The sequence below is a fragment of the Pristiophorus japonicus genome, chromosome 13, assembly GCF_044704955.1.
Source record: "Pristiophorus japonicus isolate sPriJap1 chromosome 13, sPriJap1.hap1, whole genome shotgun sequence".
Taxonomy (NCBI): Eukaryota; Metazoa; Chordata; class Chondrichthyes; family Pristiophoridae; genus Pristiophorus; species Pristiophorus japonicus.
In genome coordinates, this window is record NC_091989.1 from 86,529,273 (window position 1) to 86,551,565 (window position 22,293).

The 22,293-nt window shown below is 53.3% G+C and overlaps 1 protein-coding gene across 1 annotated transcript in view; it reads left to right on the plus strand.

Annotated features, from left to right (window-relative positions):
- LOC139278142 (putative sodium-coupled neutral amino acid transporter 8) overlaps positions 1-22,293 on the plus strand; it is a 116,002-nt gene that overhangs the window by 85,168 nt on the left and 8,541 nt on the right. The window contains exon 8 of the mRNA XM_070896798.1: positions 17,312-17,511. Coding sequence (XP_070752899.1) covers positions 17,312-17,511 — 200 coding nt within the window. The remainder of the gene's footprint in view (positions 1-17,311; positions 17,512-22,293) is intronic.

Consider the following 22,293-nt stretch of genomic DNA (forward strand, 5'->3'; position numbering starts at 1 on the left):
GGTCTATACCAGGTGTGTCTATACCGGTGGGTCTATACCGGGGGGAGAGTCTATACCGGGGGGAGTCTATACCGGGGGGAGGGTCTATACCGGGGGGAGGGTCTATACCGGGTGTGTCTATACCGGGGGGTCTATACCGGGGGGAGAGTCTATACGGGGGGTGGTCTATACCGAGGGGAGGGTCTATACCGGGGGGAGGGTCTATACCGGGGGGTCTATACCGTGGGGAGGGTCTATACCGGGGGGAGGGTCTATACCGGGGGGGTCTATACCAGGGGGAGGGACTATACCGGGGGTGTCTATACCGGGGGGGGTCTATACCGGGGGGAGGGTCTATACCGGGTGGGTCTATACCGGGGGGGTCTATACTGGGGGGTCTATATCGGGGGAATGGTCTATACCGGGGGAATGGACTATACCGGGGGGGTCTGTTCCGGGGGAATGGTCTATACCGGGGGGTCTAAACCGGGTGGGTCTATACCGGGAGAGGGTCTATACCGGCGGTCTATACCGGGAGGAGGGTCTATACCGGGCGTCTATACCGGGAGGAGGGTCTATACCGAGGGTCTATACCGGGAGGAGTGCCTATCCCGGGAGTAGTGGCTATACCGGGGGGTCTGTACCGGGAGGAGGGTCTATACCAGGGGAGGGTCTATACCAGGAGGAGTGTCTATACCGGGGGGTCTATACCGGGGGGTCTGTACCGGGAGGTCTATACCGGTGGAGGGTCTATACCGAGGGAGGGTCTATGGGGGGAGGATCTATACCAGGGGTCTATACCGGGATGTCTATACTGGGGGGAGGGTCTATACCGGGGGGGTTGATAACGGGAGCGTCTATACCGGGGGTGGGTCTATACTGGGGGGTCTATTCCCGGGTCTATACCGGGGGGGTCTATACCAGGGGTCTATACCGGGGGGTCTATACCGGGGGTTCTATACCGGTGGATCTTTACCGGGGGAAGGTTCTATACCAGGGGGTCTATACCGGGGGAATGGTCTATACCGGGGGAATGGTCTATACCGGGGGGTCTGTTCCGGGGGTCTATTCCGGGTGGGTCTATACCGGGGGAATGGTCTATACCGGGGGGTCAAAACCGGGTGGGTCTATACCGGGAGAGGGTCTTTACCGGGGATCTATGCCGGGAGGAGGGTCTATACCGGGGGTCTATACCGGGAGGAGGGTCTATACCGGGGGTCTATACCTGGGGGGGGTGCCTATACCGGGAGGAATGGCTATACCGGGGGGGTCTGTACCGGGAGGAGGGTCTATACCAGGGGAGGGTCTATACCGTGAGGAGTATCTATACCGGGGGGTCTATACCGGGGGGTCTGTACCGGGAGGTCTATACCGGTGGAGGGTCTATACCGGGGGAGGGTCTATACCGGGGGGAGGGTCTATACCAGGGGTCTATACCGGGGGTCTATACTAGGGGGGAGGGTCTATAGCGGGAGGGTTGATACCGGGAGGGTCTATACCGGGGGTGGGTCTATACTGGGGGGTCTATTCCCGGGTCTATACCGGGGGGTCTATACCGGGAGTGTCTATACCGGGGGCTCTATTCCCGGGTCTATACCGAGGGGGTTTATACCGGGAGGGTCTATACCGGGGGGTCTATACCGGGGAGGGTCTATACCAGGGTCTATACCAGGAGGATTGTCTAAACCGGGGTGTCTATACCAGGGGAGGGCCTATACCGGGGTCTATACCGTGGGGTCTACACCGGGTGGGGGTCTATACCGTGGGGTCTGTACTGGGGGGGTCTATACCGGGGGAGGGTCTATACCGGGGGGGTCTATACCGGAGGAGGGTCTATACCGGGGGAGGGTCTATACCGGGGGAGGGTCTATCACGGACGGGTCTATACCAGGGGTTTCTATACCGGGGGGAGGGTCTATACTGGGTGTGTCTATACCGGGGGGTCTATACCGGGGGGAGGGTCTATACCGGGGGGGTCTATACCGGGGGGAGGGTCTATACCGGGGGGAGGGTCTATACCGGGGGGTCTATATCGTGGGGAGGGTCTATACCGGGGGGAGGGTCTATACCGGGGGGGTCTATACCAGGGGGAGGGACTATACCGGGGGTGTCTATACCGGGGGCAGGGTCTATACTGGGTGGGTCTATACCGGGGGGGTCTATACTGGGGGGTCTATACCGGCGGGATCTATACCGGGGGGTCTATACCGGGGGAGGGTTTATACCGGGGGAGAGTCTATACAGGGGGGAGGGTCAATACCGGGGGAGGTCCTATACCGGGGGGTCCGTACCCGGGGGTCTATACCTGGGGAGCGTTTATAGCGGAGATCTATACCGGCGGTCTATACCGGGGGAGGGTCTATACCGGGGGGTCTATACCGGGGGGGGTCTATACCGGAGACTATACCGGGGGTCTATACCGGGGGGTCTATTCCGGTGAGTCTTTACCGGGGGAAGGTCTATACCAAGGGGTCTATACCGGGAGGGTCTATACCGGTGGGGTCTATACCGGGGATCTATACCGGGGGGTCTATACCAGGGGAGGATCTATACCGAGAGGTCTATACCAGGAGGGTCTATACCGGGGGGTCTATACCGGGGTCTATATCGGGAGGTCTATACCGGGGGGGGTCTACACCGGGGGGCTCTATACGCAGGGGTCTATACCGGGGGAGGGTCTATACCGGGGGGTCTATAACGGGGGAGGGTCTATACCGGGGGGTCTATACCAGGGGAGGGCCTATACCGGGGTCTATACCGTGGGGTCTACACCGGGGGGAGGTCTATACCGTGGGGTCTGTACTGGGGGGGTCTATACCGGGGGAGGGTCTATACCGGGGGGTCTATACCGGAGGAGGGTCTTTACCGTGGGAGGGTCTATACCGGGGGAGGGTTTATCACGGACGGGTCTATACCGGGGGTTTCTATACCGAGGGGGGGGGGTCTATACCAGGTGTGTCTATACCGGGCGGTCTATACCAGGGGGAGGGACTATACCGGGGGTGTCTATACCGGGGGGGTCTATACCGGGGGGAGGATCTATACCAGGGGGGTCTATTCTGGGGGGTCTATACCGGGGGGAGGGTCTGTACCGGGGGGGAGGGGCTATACCGAGGGGGTCTATACCGGGGGGAGGGTCTATACCGGGGGGGTCTATACCGGGGGGAGGGACTATACCGGGGGTGTCTATACCGGGGGGATCTATACCTGGGGGAGGGTCTATACCGGGGGGTCTATACCGGGGGAAGAGTCTATACCGTGGGTGTCTATACCGGGGGGTCTATACCGGGGAATCTATACCGGGGGGGAGGGTCTATACCGGGGGGAGGGTCTATACCGGGTGGAGGGTCTATACTGGGAGGTTCTATACCGGTGGGTCTATACCGGGGGGGTCTATACCGGGGGGGTCTATACCGGGGGAGGGTCTATATCGGGGGGTCTATACCGGGGGGAGGGTCTATACCGGGGGGGTCTATACCGGGGGAGGGACTATACCGGGGGTGTCTATACCGGGGGGTCTATTCCGGTGAGTCTTTACCGGGGGAAGGTCTATACCAAGGGGTCTATACCGGGAGGGTCTATACCGGTGGGGTCTATACCAGGGATCTATACCGGGGGGTCTATACCAGTGGAGGGTCTATACCGGGAGGTCTATACCAGGAGGGTCTATACCGGGCGGTCTATACCGGGGTCTATACCGGGAGGTCTATACCGGGGGGGGGTCTACACCGGGGGGCTCTATACGCAGGGGTCTATACCGGGGGAGGGTCTATACCGGGGGGTCTATACCGGGGGAGGGTCTATACCGGGGGGTCTATACCAGGGGAGGGCCTATACCGGGGTCTATACCGTGGGGTCTACACCGGGGGGGGTCTATACCGTGGGGTCTGTACTGGGGGGGTCTATACCGGGGGAGGGTCTATACCTGGGGGTCTATACCGGGGGAGGGTCTATACCGGGGGGGTCTATACCGGGGGAGGGTCTATCCCAGACGGGTCTATATCGGGGGTTTCTATACCGGGGGAAGGGTCTATACCGGGTGTGTCTATACCGGGGGGAGGGTCTATACCGGGGGGAGGGTCTATACCGGGGGGTCTATACCGGGGGGAGGGTCTATACCGGGGGGAGGGTCTATACCAGGGGGGTCTATACCAGGGGGAGGGACTATACCGGGGGTGTCTATGTCGGGGGGAGGGTCTATACTGGGGGGGGGGGGGTCTATACCGGGGGGGTCTATACTGGGGGGTCTATACCGGGGGGAGGGGCTATACCGGGGGAAGGGTCTATACCGGGGAATCTATACCGGGGGGGGGTCTATACCGGGGGATCTATACCGAGGATCAATACTGGATGGTCTTTCTTGGTGGTCTATACCGGTGGTGGGTCTATACCGGGGGTCTATACCGGGGCACTATACCGAGGTTCTATACGGGAGTGTCTATACCAGGGGAGGGTCTATACCGACCGGGAGGGTCTATACCGGGGTGTCTTTATTGGTGGTCTATACCAGCGGGATCTATTCCGGAGGTGTCTATACCGGGGGAGGGGTCTATACCGGTGGTTTATAATGTGGGGTTGTCTAATCCGGTGGTTCTATACCGGGGGGAGGGTCTGTACCAGGGGGGGTCTATACCGGGGGGGGTCTATACCGGGGGTCTATACCGGGTGTCTATACCGGAGGAATGGTCTATACCGGGGGGTCTATTCCGGGGGTCTATACCGGATGGGTCTATACCGGGGGAGGGTCTATACCGTGGGGTCTGTACCGGGAAGTCTATACCAGTGGAGGGTCTATACCGGGGGATGGTCTATACCGGGGGGAGGGTCATTACCAGGGGTCTATACCGGGGGGTCCTTACTGGGCGAGGGGTCTATACCAGGGGTCTATACCGGGGGGTCTATACCGGGGGGAGGGTCTGTACCAGGGGGGGTCTATACCGGGGGGGTCTATACCGGGGGTCTATACCGGGTGTCTATACCGGAGGAATGGTCTATACCGGGGGGTCTATTCCGGGGGTCTATACCGGATGGGTCTATACCGGGGGAGGGTCTATACCGTGGGGTCTGTACCGGGAAGTCTATACCAGTGGAGGGTCTATACCGGGGGATGGTCTATTCCGGGGGGAGGGTCATTACCAGGGGTCTATACCGGGGGGTCCTTACCGGGCGAGGGGTCTATACCAGTGGTCTATACCGGGGGGTCTATACCGGGGGTTCTATACCGGTGGGTCTATACCGGGGGAAGGGTCTATACCAGGGGGTCTATACCGGGGGAATGGTCTATACCGGGGGAATGGTCTATACTGCGGGGTCTGTTCCGGGGGTCTATACCGGGTGGGTCTATACCGGGGGAATGGTCTATACCGGGGGGTCTATTCCGGGGGTCTAAACCGGGTGGGTCTATACCGGGAGAGGGTCTATACCGGGGGTCTATACCGGGAGGAGGGTCTATACCGGGGGTCTATACAGGGAGGAGGGTCTCTACCGGGGGTCTATACCGGGAGGAGTGCCTATACCGGGAGGAGTGGCTATACTGGGGGGTCTGTACCGGGAGGAGGGTCTATACCAGGGGAGTGTCTATACCTGGAGGAGTGTCTATACCGGGGGGTCTATACCGGGGGGTCTGTACCGGGAGGTCTGTACCGGTGGAGGGTCTATACCGGGGGAGGGTCTATACCGGGGGGAGGGTCTATACCGGGGGGTCTATACTGGGGGGGAGGGTCTATACCGGGGGGGTTGATACCGGGAGGGTCTATACCGGGGGTGGGTCTATACTGGGGGGTCTATTCCCGGGTCTATACCGGGGGGTCTATACCGGGAGTGTCTATACCGGGGGCTCTATTCCCGGGTCTATACCGAGGGGGTTTATACCGGTGGGGTCTATACTGGGGGAGTGTCAATACCGGGGTCTATACCAGGGTCTATACCAGGAGGAGTGTCTAAACCGGGGGGGCACTATACCGGGGCACTATACCGGGAGGGTCTATACCGGGAGGGTCTATACCGGGGTGTCTTTATTGGTGGTCTATACCGGCGGGATCTATACCGGGGGTGTCTATACCGGGGGGGGGGGGGTCTATACTGGTGGTTTATATCGGGGGTCTATACCGGGTGTCTATACCGGGGGAGGGTCTACACCGGGGGGGTCTATACCGGGAGGTCTATACCAGGGGGAGGGACTATACCGGGGGTGTCTATACCGGGGGGGTCTATACCGGGGGGAGGATCTATACCAGGGGGGTCTATACTGGGGGGTCTATACCGGGGGGAGGGTCTTTACCGGGGGGGAGGGGCTATACCGAGGGGGTCTATACCGGGGGGAGGGTCTATACCGGGGGGGTCTATACCGGGGGGAGGGACTATACCGGGGGTGTCTATACCGGGGGGATCTATACCTGGGGGAGGGTCTATACCGGGGGGGCGGGGGTCTATACTGGTGGTTTATATCGGGGGTCTATACCGGGTGTCTATACCGGGGGAGGGTCTATACCGGGGGGAGGGTCTATACCGGGTGGTCTATACCAGGGGGAGGGACTATACCGGGGGTGTCTATACTGGGGGGGTCTATACCGGGGGGAGGATCTATACCAGGGGGGTCTATACTGGGGGGTCTATACCGGGGGGAGGGTCTGTACCGGGGGGGAGGGGCTATACCGAGGGGGTCTATACCGGGGGGAGGGTCTATACCGGGGGGGTCTATACCGGGGGGAGGGACTATACCGGGGGTGTCTATACCGGGGGGATCTATACCTGGGGGAGGGTCTATACCGGGGGGTCTATACCGGGGGAAGAGTCTATACTGGGGATGTCTATACCGGGGGTTCTATACCGGGGAATCTATACCGGTGGGGAGGGTCTATACCGGGGGGAGGGTCTATACCGGGTGGAGGGTCTATACTGGGAGGTTCTATACCGGTGGGTCTATACCGGGGGGGTCTATACCGGGGGGGTCTATACCGGGGGAGGGTCTATATCGGGGGGTCTATACCGGGGGGTCTCTACCAGGGGAGGGTCTATACCAGGGGTGGGTCTATACCGTGTGGTCTATACTGGGGGGAGGGGCTATACCGGGGGAGGTCTATACCGGGGGGAGGGTCTATACCGGGGGGGTCTATACCGGGGGAGGGACTATACCGGGGGTGTCTATACCGGGGGGTCTATTCCGGTGAGTCTTTACCGGGGGAAGGTCTATACCAAGGGGTCTATACCGGGAGGGTCTATACCGGTGGGGTCTATACCAGGGATCTATACCGGGGGGTCTATACCAGTGGAGGGTCTATACCGGGAGGTCTATACCAGGAGGGTCTATACCGGGCGGTCTATACCGGGGTCTATACCGGGAGGTCTATACCGGGGGGGGTCTACACCGGGGGGCTCTATACGCAGGGGTCTATACCGGGGGAGGGTCTATACCGGGGGGTCTATACCGGGGGAGGGTCTATACCGGGGGGTCTATACCAGGGGAGGGCCTATACCGGGGTCTATACCGTGGGGTCTACACCGGGGGGGGTCTATACCGTGGGGTCTGTACTGGGGGGGTCTATACCGGGGGAGGGTCTATACCTGGGGGTCTATACCGGGGGAGGGTCTATACCGGGGGGGTCTATACCGGGGGAGGGTCTATCCCAGACGGGTCTATATCGGGGGTTTCTATACCGGGGGAAGGGTCTATACCGGGTGTGTCTATACCGGGGGGAGGGTCTATATCGGGGGGAGGGTCTATACCGGGGGGTCTATACCGGGGGGAGGGTCTATACCGGGGGGAGGGTCTATACCGGGGGGGGTCTATACCAGGGGGAGGGACTATACCGGGGGTGTCTATGTCGGGGGGAGGGTCTATACTGGGGGGGGGGGTCTATACCGGGGGGGTCTATACTGGGGGGTCTATACCAGGGGGAGGGGCTATACCGGGGGAAGGGTCTATACCGGGGAATCTATACCGGGGGGGGGGTCTATACCGGGGGATCTATACCGAGGATCAATACTGGATGGTCTTTCTTGGTGGTCTATACCGGTGGTGGGTCTATACCGGGGGTCTATACCGGGGCACTATACCGAGGTTCTATACGGGAGTGTCTATACCAGGGGAGGGTCTATACCGACCGGGAGGGTCTATACCGGGGTGTCTTTATTGGTGGTCTATACCAGCGGGATCTATTCCGGAGGTGTCTATACCGGGGGAGGGGTCTATACCGGTGGTTTATAATGTGGGGGTGTCTAATCCGGTGGTTCTATACCGGGGGGAGGGTCTGTACCAGGGGGGGTCTATACCGGGGGGGGGGTCTATACCGGGTGTCTATACCGGAGGAATGGTCTATACCGGGGGGTCTATTCCGGGGGTCTATACCGGATGGGTCTATACCGGGGGAGGGTCTATACCGTGGGGTCTGTACCGGGAAGTCTATACCAGTGGAGGGTCTATACCGGGGGATGGTCTATACCGGGGGGAGGGTCATTACCAGGGGTCTATACCGGGGGGTCCTTACCGGGCGAGGGGTCTATACCAGGGGTCTATACCGGGGGGTCTATACCGGGGGTTCTATACCGGTGGGTCTATACCGGGGGAAGGGTCTATACCAGGAGGTCTATACCGGGGGAATGGTCTATACCGAGGGAATGGTCTATACCGGCGGTCTATACCGGGGGGGTCTATACCGGGGGAAGGTCTATACTGCGGGGTCTGTTCCGGGGGTCTATACCGGGTGGGTCTATACCGGGGGAATGGTCTATACCGGGGGGTCTATTCCGGGGTTCTAAACCGGGTGGGTCTATACCGGGAGAGGGTCTATACCGGGGGTCTATACCGGGAGGAGGGTCTATACCGGGGGTCTATACAGGGAGGAGGGTCTATACCGGGGGTCTATACCGGGAGGAGTGCCTATACCGGGAGGAGTGGCTATACTGGGGGGTCTGTACCGGGAGGAGGGTCTATACCAGGGGAGTGTCTATACCGGGAGGAGTGTCTATACCGGGGGGTCTATACCGGGGGGTCTGTACCGGGAGGTCTGTACCGGTGGAGGGTCTATACCGGGGGAGGGTCTATACCGGGGGGAGGGTCTATACCGGGGGGTCTATACTGGGGGGGAGGGTCTATACCGGGGGGGTTGATACCGGGAGGGTCTATACTGGGGGGTCTATTCCCGGGTCTATACCGGGGGGTCTATACCGGGAGTGTCTATACCGGGGGCTCTATTCCCGGGTCTATACCGAGGGGGTTTATACCGGTGGGGTCTATACTGGGGGAGTGTCAATACCGGGGTCTATACCAGGGTCTATACCAGGAGGAGTGTCTAAACCGGGGGGGCACTATACCGGGGCACTATACCGGGAGGGTCTATACCGGGAGGGTCTATACCGGGGTGTCTTTATTGGTGGTCTTTACCGGCGTCATCTATACCTGGGGTGTCTATACCGGGGGGGGGGGGGTCTATACTGGTGGTTTATATCGGGGGTCTATACCGGGTGTCTATACCGGGGGAGGGTCTACACCGGGGGGGTCTATACCGGGAGGTCTATACCGGGGGAGGGTCTATACCGGGGGTCTATACCAGGGGGTCTATACCGGGGGGTCTATATCGGGTGTCTATACCAGGTGGGTCTATACCGGGGGCGGGTCTATACAGGGGGTCTATACCAGGAGAGGGTCTCTACCGGGGTGTCTATACCGGGGGGTCAATACCGGGGGGTCTATACCGGGGGAGGGTCTATAACGGGGCGTCTGTACTGGGGCGTCTATACCGGGAGGAGTGTCTATACCGGGGGGGCCTGTACCGGGGGCTCTATACCGGGCAGAGGGTCTATACCGGGGGAGGGTCTATACCAGGAGGGTCTATACCGGGAGGTCTATACCGGCAGGGTCTATACCGGGGGGGTCTATAACGGGGGAGGGACTATATAGGGGTCTATACCGGAGGGTCTATACCAGGGGTCTATACCGGCGGTCTATACCGGGGGGGTCTATACCGGGGGGGGTCTATACTGTGGGTCTATACTGGGTGTCTGTACCGGGGGTCTGTACCGGGGTGTCTAACCATCTGTCCATCTCGGTCCTGAAAGCTCCAACTGTCCTCCAACATTCACAGCCATTGGGGGATGAGGTTTCACTAATCCTGGTGTGAAAAGCTGTTTCTGATTTCACTCCTGGATGGCCAAGCTCTAATGTGCTCTCTTGTTCTTAATTCCTCCACCAGAGGAAATAGTTTCCCCAGAACTGCCGTATATAGAGTGTTCAAAACAGATCTCAAAAAGGGAATAATGGGGCAAAGTGAAAGTGTGCAAACAGATTAGCAGCTAATATAAATGGTCTTTCATGAACACATAAATAACAAAAGATTAGTGAAAAGAGGCGTGAGACCATTCACTAACCAAAAATGAGTTCTTCTTGTGCAGTCAGAGAGCATGGCTGGTGTACTAAATCTGGGTATTCTGCGGTGAGTGTCTCACCTCCTGACTCCCCAAAGCCTTTCCACCATCTACAATGCACAAGTCAGGAGTGTGATGGAATACTCTCCACTTGCCTGGATGAGTGCAGCTCCAACAACACACGAGAAGCTCAACGCCATCCAGGACAAAGCAACCGCTTGATTGGCATCCCATCCACCACCTTCAACATTCACTCCCTCCACCACCGGCGCACCGTGGCTGGTGTGTGTACCGTCTACCAGATGCACTGCAGCAACTCGCCAAGGCTTCTTCAGTAGCACCTCCCAAACCCACAGCAAGGAGAGCAGCCACATGGGAGCAACATCACCTGCAAGTTACCTCTGTGGTGTATTCTCTACAACATCACAACATACTCAGGGTACAAGGTGGCTCCATGCCTTTTATTCTTGTTGTAAACAGCAATGGCTGCATTACCACAGTAGTCCACTAGATGGAACTATATTAATGAAGAAATACTTATAACAAACAATCATCATACATAATTTGCATGGTTATACATAACAAAGGATATGGACTTATTTTGCTATATTTACAAATCAAGCTTAACCATTTGTTTTCTGTTTCCAAGAGGATACTTTGCTCTCGAACAGAACCTTCCAAACATGGTGTCGAACTTAGACTCATTCTAGGCTGATCCTGAGGAAAGTTTTCTTCCAAGGGATGGCCTTGATCTACATTTGAATCTCTACAACTTCAGACTGTTTGTCTGCCTGACTCGGACTCAGACTTAAATTCTGACTTTCTCTTGGACTTGTTTCCAGTATATTTGATGTAGGATTTGCTACTGGTACTCTACTTGTATAAAAACTATCTGATTAGTCAGAAATTAGTCGGCAGTCAGTCGAGGAGGCGGGAGCTCGGAGCAGCGTGAGTCCGGGGTCGGCGAGAGGCCTATAAAGGCCAGCGGGAGTCGGGCAGTTCGAGCAGTCAGTCGAGGAGGCGGGAGCTCGGAGCAGCGCGAGTCCGGGGTCGGCGAGAGGCCTATAAAGGCCAGCGGGAGTCGGGCAGTTCGAGCAGTCAGTCGAGGAGGCGGGAGCTCGGAGCAGCGCGAGTCCGGGGTCGGCGAGAGGCGTACCGGTGCAGCTGCAGGGCGAAGGCAAAAAAACAAAGGTGACGTCACAGCCTAGGGGGTAAGTGATTGGCTGGTGATTGGTGAGTAGTTTTTCTTTTTCTTATATTGGTCAGTAACTTTTAACATTGTTATTACCAGTTTAAGTGTATCTAAGGTTAAGACATGGCAGGAGAGCTCAGTCGGGTGTTATGCTCCTCCTGTACCATGTGGGAACTCAGGGACACTTCCGGTGTCCCTGACGACTACGTGTGCGGGAAGTGTATCCGCCTCCAGCTCCTGACGGTCCGCGTTACGGAATTGGAGCTGAGGGTGGATTCACTCTGGAGCATCCACGATGCTGAGAATGACGTGAGTATCACGTGTAGTGAGTTGGTCTTACCGCAGGGAAAGGGTCCACAGCCAGATAGGGAATGGAAGACCAGCAGGAAGAGTAGAGCAAGGAAGGTAGTGCAGGGGTCCCCTGCGGTCATCCCCCTGCAAAACAGATACACCGCTTTGGGTACTGTTGAGGGGAATGACTCATCAGGGGAGGGCAGCAGCAGCCAAGTTCATGGCACCGTGGCTGGCTCTGCTGCACAGGAGGGCAAGAAAAAGAGTGGGAGAGCGATAGTGATAGGGGATTCAATTGTGAGGGGAATAGATAGGCGTTTCTGCGGCCGCAACCGAGACTCCAGGATGGTATGTTGCCTCCCTGGTGCAAGGGTCAAGGATGTCTCGGAGCGGGTGCAGGACATTCTGAAATGGGAGGGAGAACAGCCAGTTGTCGTGGTGCACATTGGTACCAACGACATAGGCAAAAAAAGGGATGAGGTCCTACGAAACGAATTTAAGGAGCTAGGAGCTAAATTAAAAAGTAGGACCTCAAAAGTAGTAATCTCGGGATTGCTACCAGTGCCACGTGATAGTCAGAGTAGGAATCGCAGGATAGCGCAGATGAATACGTGGCTTGAGCAGTGGTGCAGCAGGGAGGGATTCAAATTCCTGGGGCATTGGGACCGGTTCTGGGGGAGGTGGGACCAGTACAAACCGGACGGTCTGCACCTGGGCAGGACTGGAACCAATGTCCTAGGGGGAGTGTTTGCTAGTGCTGTTGGGGAGGATTTAAACTAATATGGCAGGGGGATGGGAACCAATGCAGGGAGACAGAGGGAAACAAAAAGGAGCCAAAAGCAAAAGACAGAAAGGAGATGAGGAAAAGTGGAGGGCAGAGAAACCCAAGGCAAAGAACAAAAAGGGCCACTGTACAGCAAAATTCTAAAAGGACAAAGGGTGTTAATAAAACAAGCCTGAAGGCTTTGTGTCTTAATGCAAGGAGTATCCGCAATAAGGTGGATGAATTAATTGTGCAAATAGATGTTAACAAATATGATGTGATTGGGATGACGGAGACGTGGCTCCAGGATGATCAGGGCTGGGAACTCAACATTCAGGGGTATTCAACATTCAGGAAGGATAGAATAAAAGGAAAAGGAGGTGGGGTAGCATTGCTGGTTAAAGAGGAGATTAATGCAATAGTTAGGAAAGACATTAGCTTGGATGATGTGGAATCTATATGGGTAGAGCTGCAGAACACCAAAGGGCAAAAAACGTTAGTAGGAGTTGTGTACAGACCTCCAAACAGTAATAGGGATGTTGGGGAGGGCATCAAACAGGAAATTAGGGGTGCATGCAATAAAGGTGCAGCAGTTATAATGGGTGACTTTAATATGCACATAGATTGGGCTAGCCAAACTGGAAGCAATACGGTGGAGGAGGATTTCCTGGAGTGCATAAGGGATGGTTTTCTAGACCAATATGTTGAGGAACCAACTAGGGGGGAGGCCATCTTAGACTGGGTGTTGTGTAATGAGAGAGGATTAATTAGCAATCTCATTGTGCGAGGCCCCTTGGGGAAGAGTGACCATAATATGGTGGAATTCTGCATTAGGATGGAGAATGAAACAGTAATTTCAGAGACCATGGTCCAGAACTTAAAGAAGGGTAACTTTGAAGGTATGAGGCGTGAATTGGCTAGGATAGATTGGCGAATGATACTTAGGGGGTTGACTGTGGATGGGCAATGGCAGACATTTAGAGAACGCATGGATGAAGTACAACAATTGTACATTCCTGTCTGGCGTAAAAATAAAAAGGGGAAGGTGGCTCAACCGTGGCTATCTAGGGAAATCAGGGATAGTATTAAAGCCAAGGAAGTGGCATACAAATTGGCCAGAAATAGCAGCGAACCTGGGGACTGGGAGAAATTTAGAACTCAGCAGAGGAGGACAAAGGGTTTGATTAGGACAGGGAAAATGGAGTACGAGAAGAAGCTTGCAGGGAACATTAAGGCGGATTGCAAAAGTTTCTATAGGTATGTAAAGAGAAAAAGGTTGGTGAAGACAAACGTAGGTCCCCTGCAGTCAGAATCAGGGGAAGTCATAACGGGGAACAAAGAAATGGCGGATCAATTGAACAAGTACTTTGGTTCGGTATTCACTAAGGAGGATACAAACAACCTTCCGGATATAAAAGGGGTCAGAGGGTCTAGTAAGGAAGAGGAACTGAGGGAAATCTTTATTAGTCGGGAAATTGTGTTGGGGAAATTGATGGGATTGAAGGCCGATAAATCCCCAGGGCCTGATGGACTGCATCCTAGAGTACTTAAGGAGGTGGCCTTGGAAATAGCGGATGCATTGACAGTCATTTTCCAACATTCCATTGACTCTGGATCAGTTCCTATGGAGTGGAGGGTAGCCAATGTAACCCCACTTTTTAAAAAAGGAGGGAGAGAGAAAACAGGGAATTATAGACCGGTCAGCCTGACCTCAGTGGTGGGTAAAGTGATGGAATCAATTATTAAGGATGTCATAGCAGTGCATCTGGAAAATGGTGACATGATAGGTCCAAGTCAGCATGGATTTGTGAAAGGGAAATCATGCTTGACAAATCTTCTGGAATTTTTTGAGGATGTTTCCAGTAAAGTGGACAAGGGAGAACCAGTTGATGTGGTATATTTGGACTTTCAGAAGGCTTTCGACAAGGTCCCACACAAGAGATTAATGTGCAAAGTTAAAGCACATGGGATTGGGGGTAGTGTGCTGACGTGGATTGAGAACTGGTTGTCAGACAGGAAGCAAAGAGTAGGAGTAAACGGGTACTTTTCAGAATGGCAGGCAGTGACTAGTGGAGTGCCGCAAGGTTCTGTGCTGGGGCCCCAGCTGTTTACATTGTACATTAATGATTTAGACGAGGGGATTAAATGCAGTATCTCCAAATTTGCGGATGATACTAAGTTGGGTGGCAGTGTGAGCTGCGAGGAGGATGCTATTAGGCTGCAGAGTGACTTGGATAGGTTAGGTGAGTGGGCAAATGCATGGCAGATGAAGTATAATGTGGATAAATGTGAGGTTATCCACTTTGGTGGTAAAAACAGAGAGACAGACTATTATCTGAATGGTGACAGATTAGGAAAAGGGAAGGTGCAACGAGACCTGGGTGTCATGGTACATCAGTCATTGAAGGTTGGCATGCAGGTACAGCAGGCGGTTAAGAAAGCAAATGGCATGTTGGCCTTCATAGCGAGGGGATTTGAATACAGGGGCAGGGAGGTGTTGCTACAGTTGTACAGGGCCTTGGTGAGGCCACACCTGGAGTATTGTGTACAGTTTTGGTCTCCTAACTTGAGGAAGGACATTCTTGCTATTGAGGGAGTGCAGCGAAGGTTCACCAGACTGATTCCCGGGATGGCGGGACTGACCTATCAAGAAAGATTGGATCAATTGGGATTGTATTCACTGGAGTTCAGAAGAATGAGAGGGGACCTCATAGAAACGTTTAAAATTCTGACGGGTTTAGACAGGTTAGATGCAGAAAGAATGTTCCCAATGTTGGGGAAGTCCAGAACCAGGGGTCACAGTCTGAGGATAAGGGGTAAGCCATTTAGGACCGAGATGAGGAGAAACTTCTTCACCCAGAGAGTGGTGAACCTGTGGAATTCTCTACCACAGAAAGTAGTTGAGGCCAATTCACTAAATATATTCAAAAGGGAGTTAGATGAAGTCCTTACTACTCGGGGGATCAAGGGTTATGGCGAGAAAGCAGGAAGGGGGTACTGAAGTTTCATGTTCAGCCATGAACTCATTGAATGGCGGTGCAGGCTAGAAGGGCTGAATGGCCTGCTCCTGCACCTATTTTCTATGTTTCTATGTTTCTATGATCTTTCGAACCTTCAAGTCCTTCCACATCTGTAGGTAAAATATGATCAATGTGAATAACCTAACCTGTCCATGATCAAACATCTTGACCAAATATGTGTGAGGACCACATATCTTCACCACTCTTCCTGGTAACCCACTTTAACCATTTATGGTGATGGTTCTTCACTTGCACCTTCTGATTTACTTTCACACTTCTCTATCTTACTCTATCTCTGTCATGATTCTCTTTCTGTCTTAATTGTGTCTCTTCTACTGACTGTGCCAAGTTTGGCTTTAACAACGAGAACCTAGTTTGTGGCTGTCGTTTGAGAAACAACTATGCTAGTGTTCTACCAGTAGTTGTATGAGGAGTATTACAATACGTAATTAGAAAATTAACCAGTTTGTGGTTCAATGACAATTGTCGTTTCTTTGGATTTGGATCCAACATCTGTTTGATGAGGGTACGTTTAACAATTTGTACTGTGCGCTCTGCTGCACCATTTAAAGCAGGGTGGTACAGTGGAACCTTGGTATGTTTCACACTATTTTTGCTTGTGAACTGTGAAAATTCTTCTGAACAAAATTGCAGCCCATTATCAGACACCATTTCTTCTGGGAGGCCATATGAAGAAAATAATCTGCACAAAATGTCTAATGTTTTACTTGTTGTTATTTTCCACATTGGAAACGCTTTTACCCACTTCGAATGGCTGTCAATCACAATGGACAATTGCTGTCCTTCTAGCAATCGACATGTAACCTTTGCCACACCCTGGGAGGCCATTTCCATGGCTATAATGGTACTGATGGTGGTTGCTTGCTTACCGATTGACATGTTGTACACTGACTAACGATGTACTCTATATCTTTATCTAGACCTGACTACCATAAGTAACTGCGTGCAAAACTCTTGGTCAAGCATATTTCCAGGTGCTGGTCATGAAGATCTCCTAATAATGTGGACCTGAATTTATTAGGAATAAATACTCTTGCACCCCACATGATACAATCTTTATCCACTGATAATTCATTCCGATGAACAAAGTATAGATGAATATCTTTCTCTGATACCTGATAATCCCTAACAGCACTGTGGGAGTACCTTCACTACACGGACTGCACCGGTTCAAGAAAGCGGCTCACCATCACCTTCTCAAGGGGCAATTAGGGATGGGCAATAAATGCCGGCCTTGCCAGCGATGCCCACATTCCGTGAACAATGAAATAATGGAAGAACCTGCTATCTTTTTTTTATTCGTTCCAGGATGTGGGCGTCGCGGGCGTGACCGGCAGGTATCGCCCATCCATAACTGCCCTTGAGAAGGTGGTGGTGAGCCGCCTTCTTGAACCGCTGCAGTCCGTGTGGTGAAGGTGCTCCCACAGTGCTGTTAGGGAGGGAGTTCCAGGATTGTGACCCAGCGACAATGAAGGAACGGCCGATATATTTCCAGGTCAGGATGGTGTGTAAATGTTTAAGGGGGTGGGTGTGGTGCCAATCAAGCTGTCACACCAGTCCAACCCATTCTCGTGGATGCTTCGCCCCACACAGAAGGTTGTGCGAGGGGATCTCGGAGCAGGTTAGTGAGGAGGGAGAATCAGTTTGAATCCACTTCAATGCATGTCTCTCTCTCTTCCACAGGTCTGTGATTCAGGAGCTGTGTGTGAAGTGTCGGCCTCAGCACCTGGCGATCACAGCGGCTTACGAGCGGAGGCTGAGGGTGCTGCTGACCAGCTGTTGGGTCCTGGTCACCATGGGGGTGGCATTGTTCGTCCCCGACATCAGTGAGGTCATAAGCCTCATCGGGGGCATCAGTGCCTTCTTCATTTTCATTTTCCCAGGTATGGACAGTTCTTCAGTGTTCCTTGGGAGGGAGGATTATGACTCAGGACTTAGAACCATCCTTGTGTGAGAGGGATTCCATTCCCCGCCCTCGCTCACAACCCTGAGGGATAACAATGGCAAAATGCTGTGGTACAGAGGGACCTGGGGTCCTTGAGCATGAAATACAAAAAGTTACTATGCAGGTACAGCAAGTAATCAGGAAGGCAAATGGAATGTTTGCCTTTATTGCAAGGGAGATAGAGTATAAAAGCAGAGAAGTCCTGCTACAACTGTACATGGTATTGGTGAGGCCACACCTGGAGTACTGCATACAGTTTTGGTCTCCGTATTTAAGGAAGGATATCCTTGCATTGGAGGCTGTTCAGAGAAAGTTCACTAGGTTGATTCTGGGGATGAGGGGGTTGACGTATGAAGATAGGTTGAGCAGGTTGGGCCTGTACACATTGGAGTTCAGAAGAATGAGAGGTGATCTTATTGAAACTCATAAGATAATGAGGGGGCTCGAGAAGGTGGATGAAGAGAAGATATTTCCACTCATCGGGGAAACTAAAACTAGGGGACATAGTCTCACAATAAGGAGCCGCCCATTTAAAACTGAGATGAGGAGGAATTTCTTCTCTCAGAGGGTTGTAAATCTGTGGAATTCTCTGTCCCAGAGAACTGTGGAGGCTGGGTCATTGAATATATTTAAGGCGGAGATAGACAGATTTTTGAGCGATAAGGAAGTAAAGGGTTATGGGGAGCGGGCAGGGAAGTGGAGCTGAGCCTATGATCAGATCAGCCGTGATCTCATTTAATGGTGGAGCAGGCTCGAGGGGCCATGTGACCTACTCCTGCTCCTATTTCTTCTGTTCTTATGTAATTCCATGAACAGGATGTTTCCCGCCGCCCCCTGGCTCCGTGGTTCTCTTGAACATGCCGACTCTTGCTGGGGTACATGGGTGTCAGAAAATCCCCTCCCGCTACCTCAACCAATGGCCCCTTGTATTGGGAATGGTTAGTGCAGCTGCCTGTTCATGATCAAAGGTATTGCGGCGAAATCTTGGTCCTGGACTCACACAATATTCATTCACTGTCCAGCAGGTTTCCTTTGCTGCACCCCTGCGTCAGCAACATAGCCAAACAGCTCAGATACAGGGTCGACCTGTCGCAGCAACATAAGAACATAAGAAATAGGAGCAGGAGTCGGCCATACGGCCCCTCGAGCCTGCTCCACCATTTAATAAGTTCATGGCTGATCTGATCATGGACTCAGCTCCACTTCCCTGCCCGCTCCCCATAACCCTTCACTCCCTTATCGCTCAAAAATCTGTCTATCTCCACCTTAAATATATTCACTGACCCAGCCTCCACAGCTCTCTGGGGCAGAGAATTCCACAGATTTACATCCCTCTGAGAGAAGAAATTCCTCCTCATCTCAGTTTTAAATGGGCGGCCCCTTATTCTGAAACTACGTCCCCTAGTTTTAGTTTCCCCTATGAGTGGAAATATCCTCTCTGCATCCACCTTGTCAAGCTCCCTCATTATCTTATATGTCTCAATATGATCACCTCTCATTCTTCTGAACTCCAATGAGTAGCGGCCCAACCTACTCAACCTATCTTCATAAGTCAACCCCCTCATCTCTGGAATCAACCTAGTGAACCTTCTCTGAACAGCCTCCAATGCAAATATATCCTCCTTAAATATGGAGACCAAAACTGTATGCAGTACTTCCAATGTGGCCTCACCAACACCCTGTACAGTTGTAGCAGGACTTCTCTGCTTTTATACTCTATCCCCCTTGCAATAAAGGCCAACATTCCATTTGCCTTCCTGATCACCTGCTGTACCTGCACACTAACTTTTTGAGTTTCATACACAAGAACCCCCAGGTCCCTCTGTACTGCAGCGCTTTGCAATTTTTCTCCATTTAATAATAATTTTCTTTTTTATTTTTTCTGCCAAAGTGGATAACCTCACATTTTCCCACATTATACTCCATCTGACAAATTTTTGTCCCTCACTTAGCCTGTCTATATCCCTCTGCAGATTTTTTATGTCCTCCTCACAATTTGCTTTCCCACCCATCTTTGTATCATCAGCAAACTTGTCTACATTACACTCGGTCCCTTCATCCAAGTCATTAATATAGATTGTAAATCGTTGAGGACCCAGCACCAATCCCTGCGGCACCCCACTAGTTACTATTTGCCAACCGGAAAATGACTAATTTATCCCAACTCTCTATTTTCTATTAGTTAACCAATCCTCTATCCACGCTAATTTATTAACCCCAACCCCGTGAATTTTCATCATGTGCAGAAACCTTTTATGTGGCACCTTATCGAATGCCTTCTGGAAATCCAAATACATCACATCCACTGGTTCCCCCTTATCCACCATACTCTGTCCTACAATGTGGCTACTGGAGACCACTCCCACCAGTGACTTCCTCCCCTTATTATTTCTTGTCTCCACCCAAACTGATTCTACATCTTGATCTTCTGAGCCAATATCATTTCTCACTACTGCACTGATCTCATCCTTTATTAACAGAGCTACCCCACCTCCTTTTCCTTTCTGTCTATCCTTCCGAATTGTCAAATACCCCTAAATGTTCAGTTCCCAGACTTGGTCACCTTGCAACCATGTCCCTGTAATGGCTATCAGATCATACCCATTTATAGCTATTTGTGCCGTCAACTCATGTATTTTGTTATGAATGCTGCGTGCATTCAGATAAAGAGCTTTTAAATTTTCTTTTTTTACCATTTTTTCCTGCTTTGGCCCCACTTTCTGATACACTCATGTTTATACGTTCTGTCCCTTCCTGTCACGCTCTGGTTTTCATTTCCCCCAGTGCTACCCGGCTCTATTGCCCTCTCCTTATTCTCTGACTTTTTAAATTTCTGCTCACCTGAACCCACCCCCCACCCCCCCTCCGCTATTTAGTTTAAAACCCTCTCTACAGCCCTAGTTATTTGATTGGCCAGGACCCTAGTCCCAGCACGGTCTAAGTGGAGCCTGTCCCAATGGAACAGCTCCCTCTTATCCCAGAACTGGTGCCAGTGTCCCAGGAACCGAAACCCATTTCTCCCACACCAGTCTTTGAGCCACGTGTTTAACTCTCTGACCTTATTTACCCGATGTACATTTGCTCGTGGTTCAGGTAGGAATGCAGAGATTACAGGTGCAGTGTCGAGAATCCAGAGTTCCAGAATCCGTAAAATGTTCCGGAATCCGGACCCACCGACTGCGGGGCCTCCTCGCCAGCCCAACCGACAGCAGTCTCGGCGGGGCCGGACCACCGTACAGCTCTTGGGCGGGAATCCCCCGCCCCCCCCCCCACCCTTTCTGACATTGGGAAATCCGGAAATATCTGGGCTCAGGTGTAGCCGGATTTGTGACGTCAGAAAACAAATTGAAAGTCCGGAAAAGCCCGGAATATGGAATGGCCTCAGTCCCGAGGGTTCTGGATTTTAGGCGCTCTTCCTTTATTTCCTTTGTGGTTCTGCTTTTTAATTTGGCCCCTAGCTGCTCATACTCCCTCAGCAGCAACACATCCTTTGTCCTACCTATGTCGTTGGTTACCTACGTGGACCACGACAACTGGATCTTTCCCCTCCCACTCCACGTTCCTCACCAGCCCAGAGGAGATGTCCTTAACCCTGGCACCAGGCAGGTAGCACAGCCTTCGGGACTCATGCTCTCGGCTGCAGAGAACACTATCTATTGCCCTAACTCTGCTGTCCCCTACCAGAACAACGTTTCATTTTACTCCCCCCACTTGAATGGCCCCCTGTACCACGGTGCTGTGGTCAGTTTGCTTACCCTCCCTGCAGTCCCTGCCCTCGTCCACACAGGGAGCAAGAACCTCGACCCTGTTGGACAATAGCAAGGGCCGAGGCTCCTCCATCACTCCATCCTGGGTCCCCATACCTTCTTCACTCGTAGTCACACCCTCCTGTCTCTGACCATGGACCAAATTTGAATTATTTAACCTGAGGGGGTGTGACTGCCTCCTGGAACACAGCGACCAGATAACTCTCCCCCTCCCTGATGTGTCGCAGTGTCTGCAGCTCGGACTCCAGCTCATCAACTCAGAGCCGAAGCTCCTCGAGCTGCAGACACTTGCTGCAGATGTGGTCACCGTGGACCTCAATGGGGTCCACCAGCTCCCACATGTTGCAGCAGTAACAGATTCCCTTCCCCGCCATCTCTAATGTATTGAATTAATTAGATTCAGTTTTTAATCCCAGCCCTTAATTTATAGCAATGCCCAATCACTGCTTTCCTGTGAAGTCGAATATAGTCGCCTTGTTCGCCGTTGTCAATCTCTCTGAGCTGCTCGCGCTGCTCCGTGCTGGGGCTCTGTGCTGGGGCTGGCTCCGTGGCGCCGTGGCGCTGTGCAGGGGCTCCGTGCTGGGGCTGGTTCCCTGCTGGGGCTGCTGTTGCCTTTATTCCCCGCTATTCCTCTGGTGTTCCCCCCTAGGTCGGGGTGTCGGCGCTGAAATCGTACAAAACCCCAGAGTATCAGCAGGGTCTGACAGTGAGGAGGTTTATCGGAGTATTGAGGGGTCACTGCCTGGGAATTTCCAACTGTTGCAATTGACTTGTATTTTGATTTGATATGGGATAGGAACACAGAGACAGGAGGAGGCCAGTCCCACAAACCTCTCCCGCTGGCTGACCTGCACCTCGATTCCGTTTAGCCACCTTTGCTCCGTATCCCTTGATAACAAAAGTGGATGGAGCTCTGTCTTGCGAGCTCCAATTGTCCCAGCATCCGCAGCCTT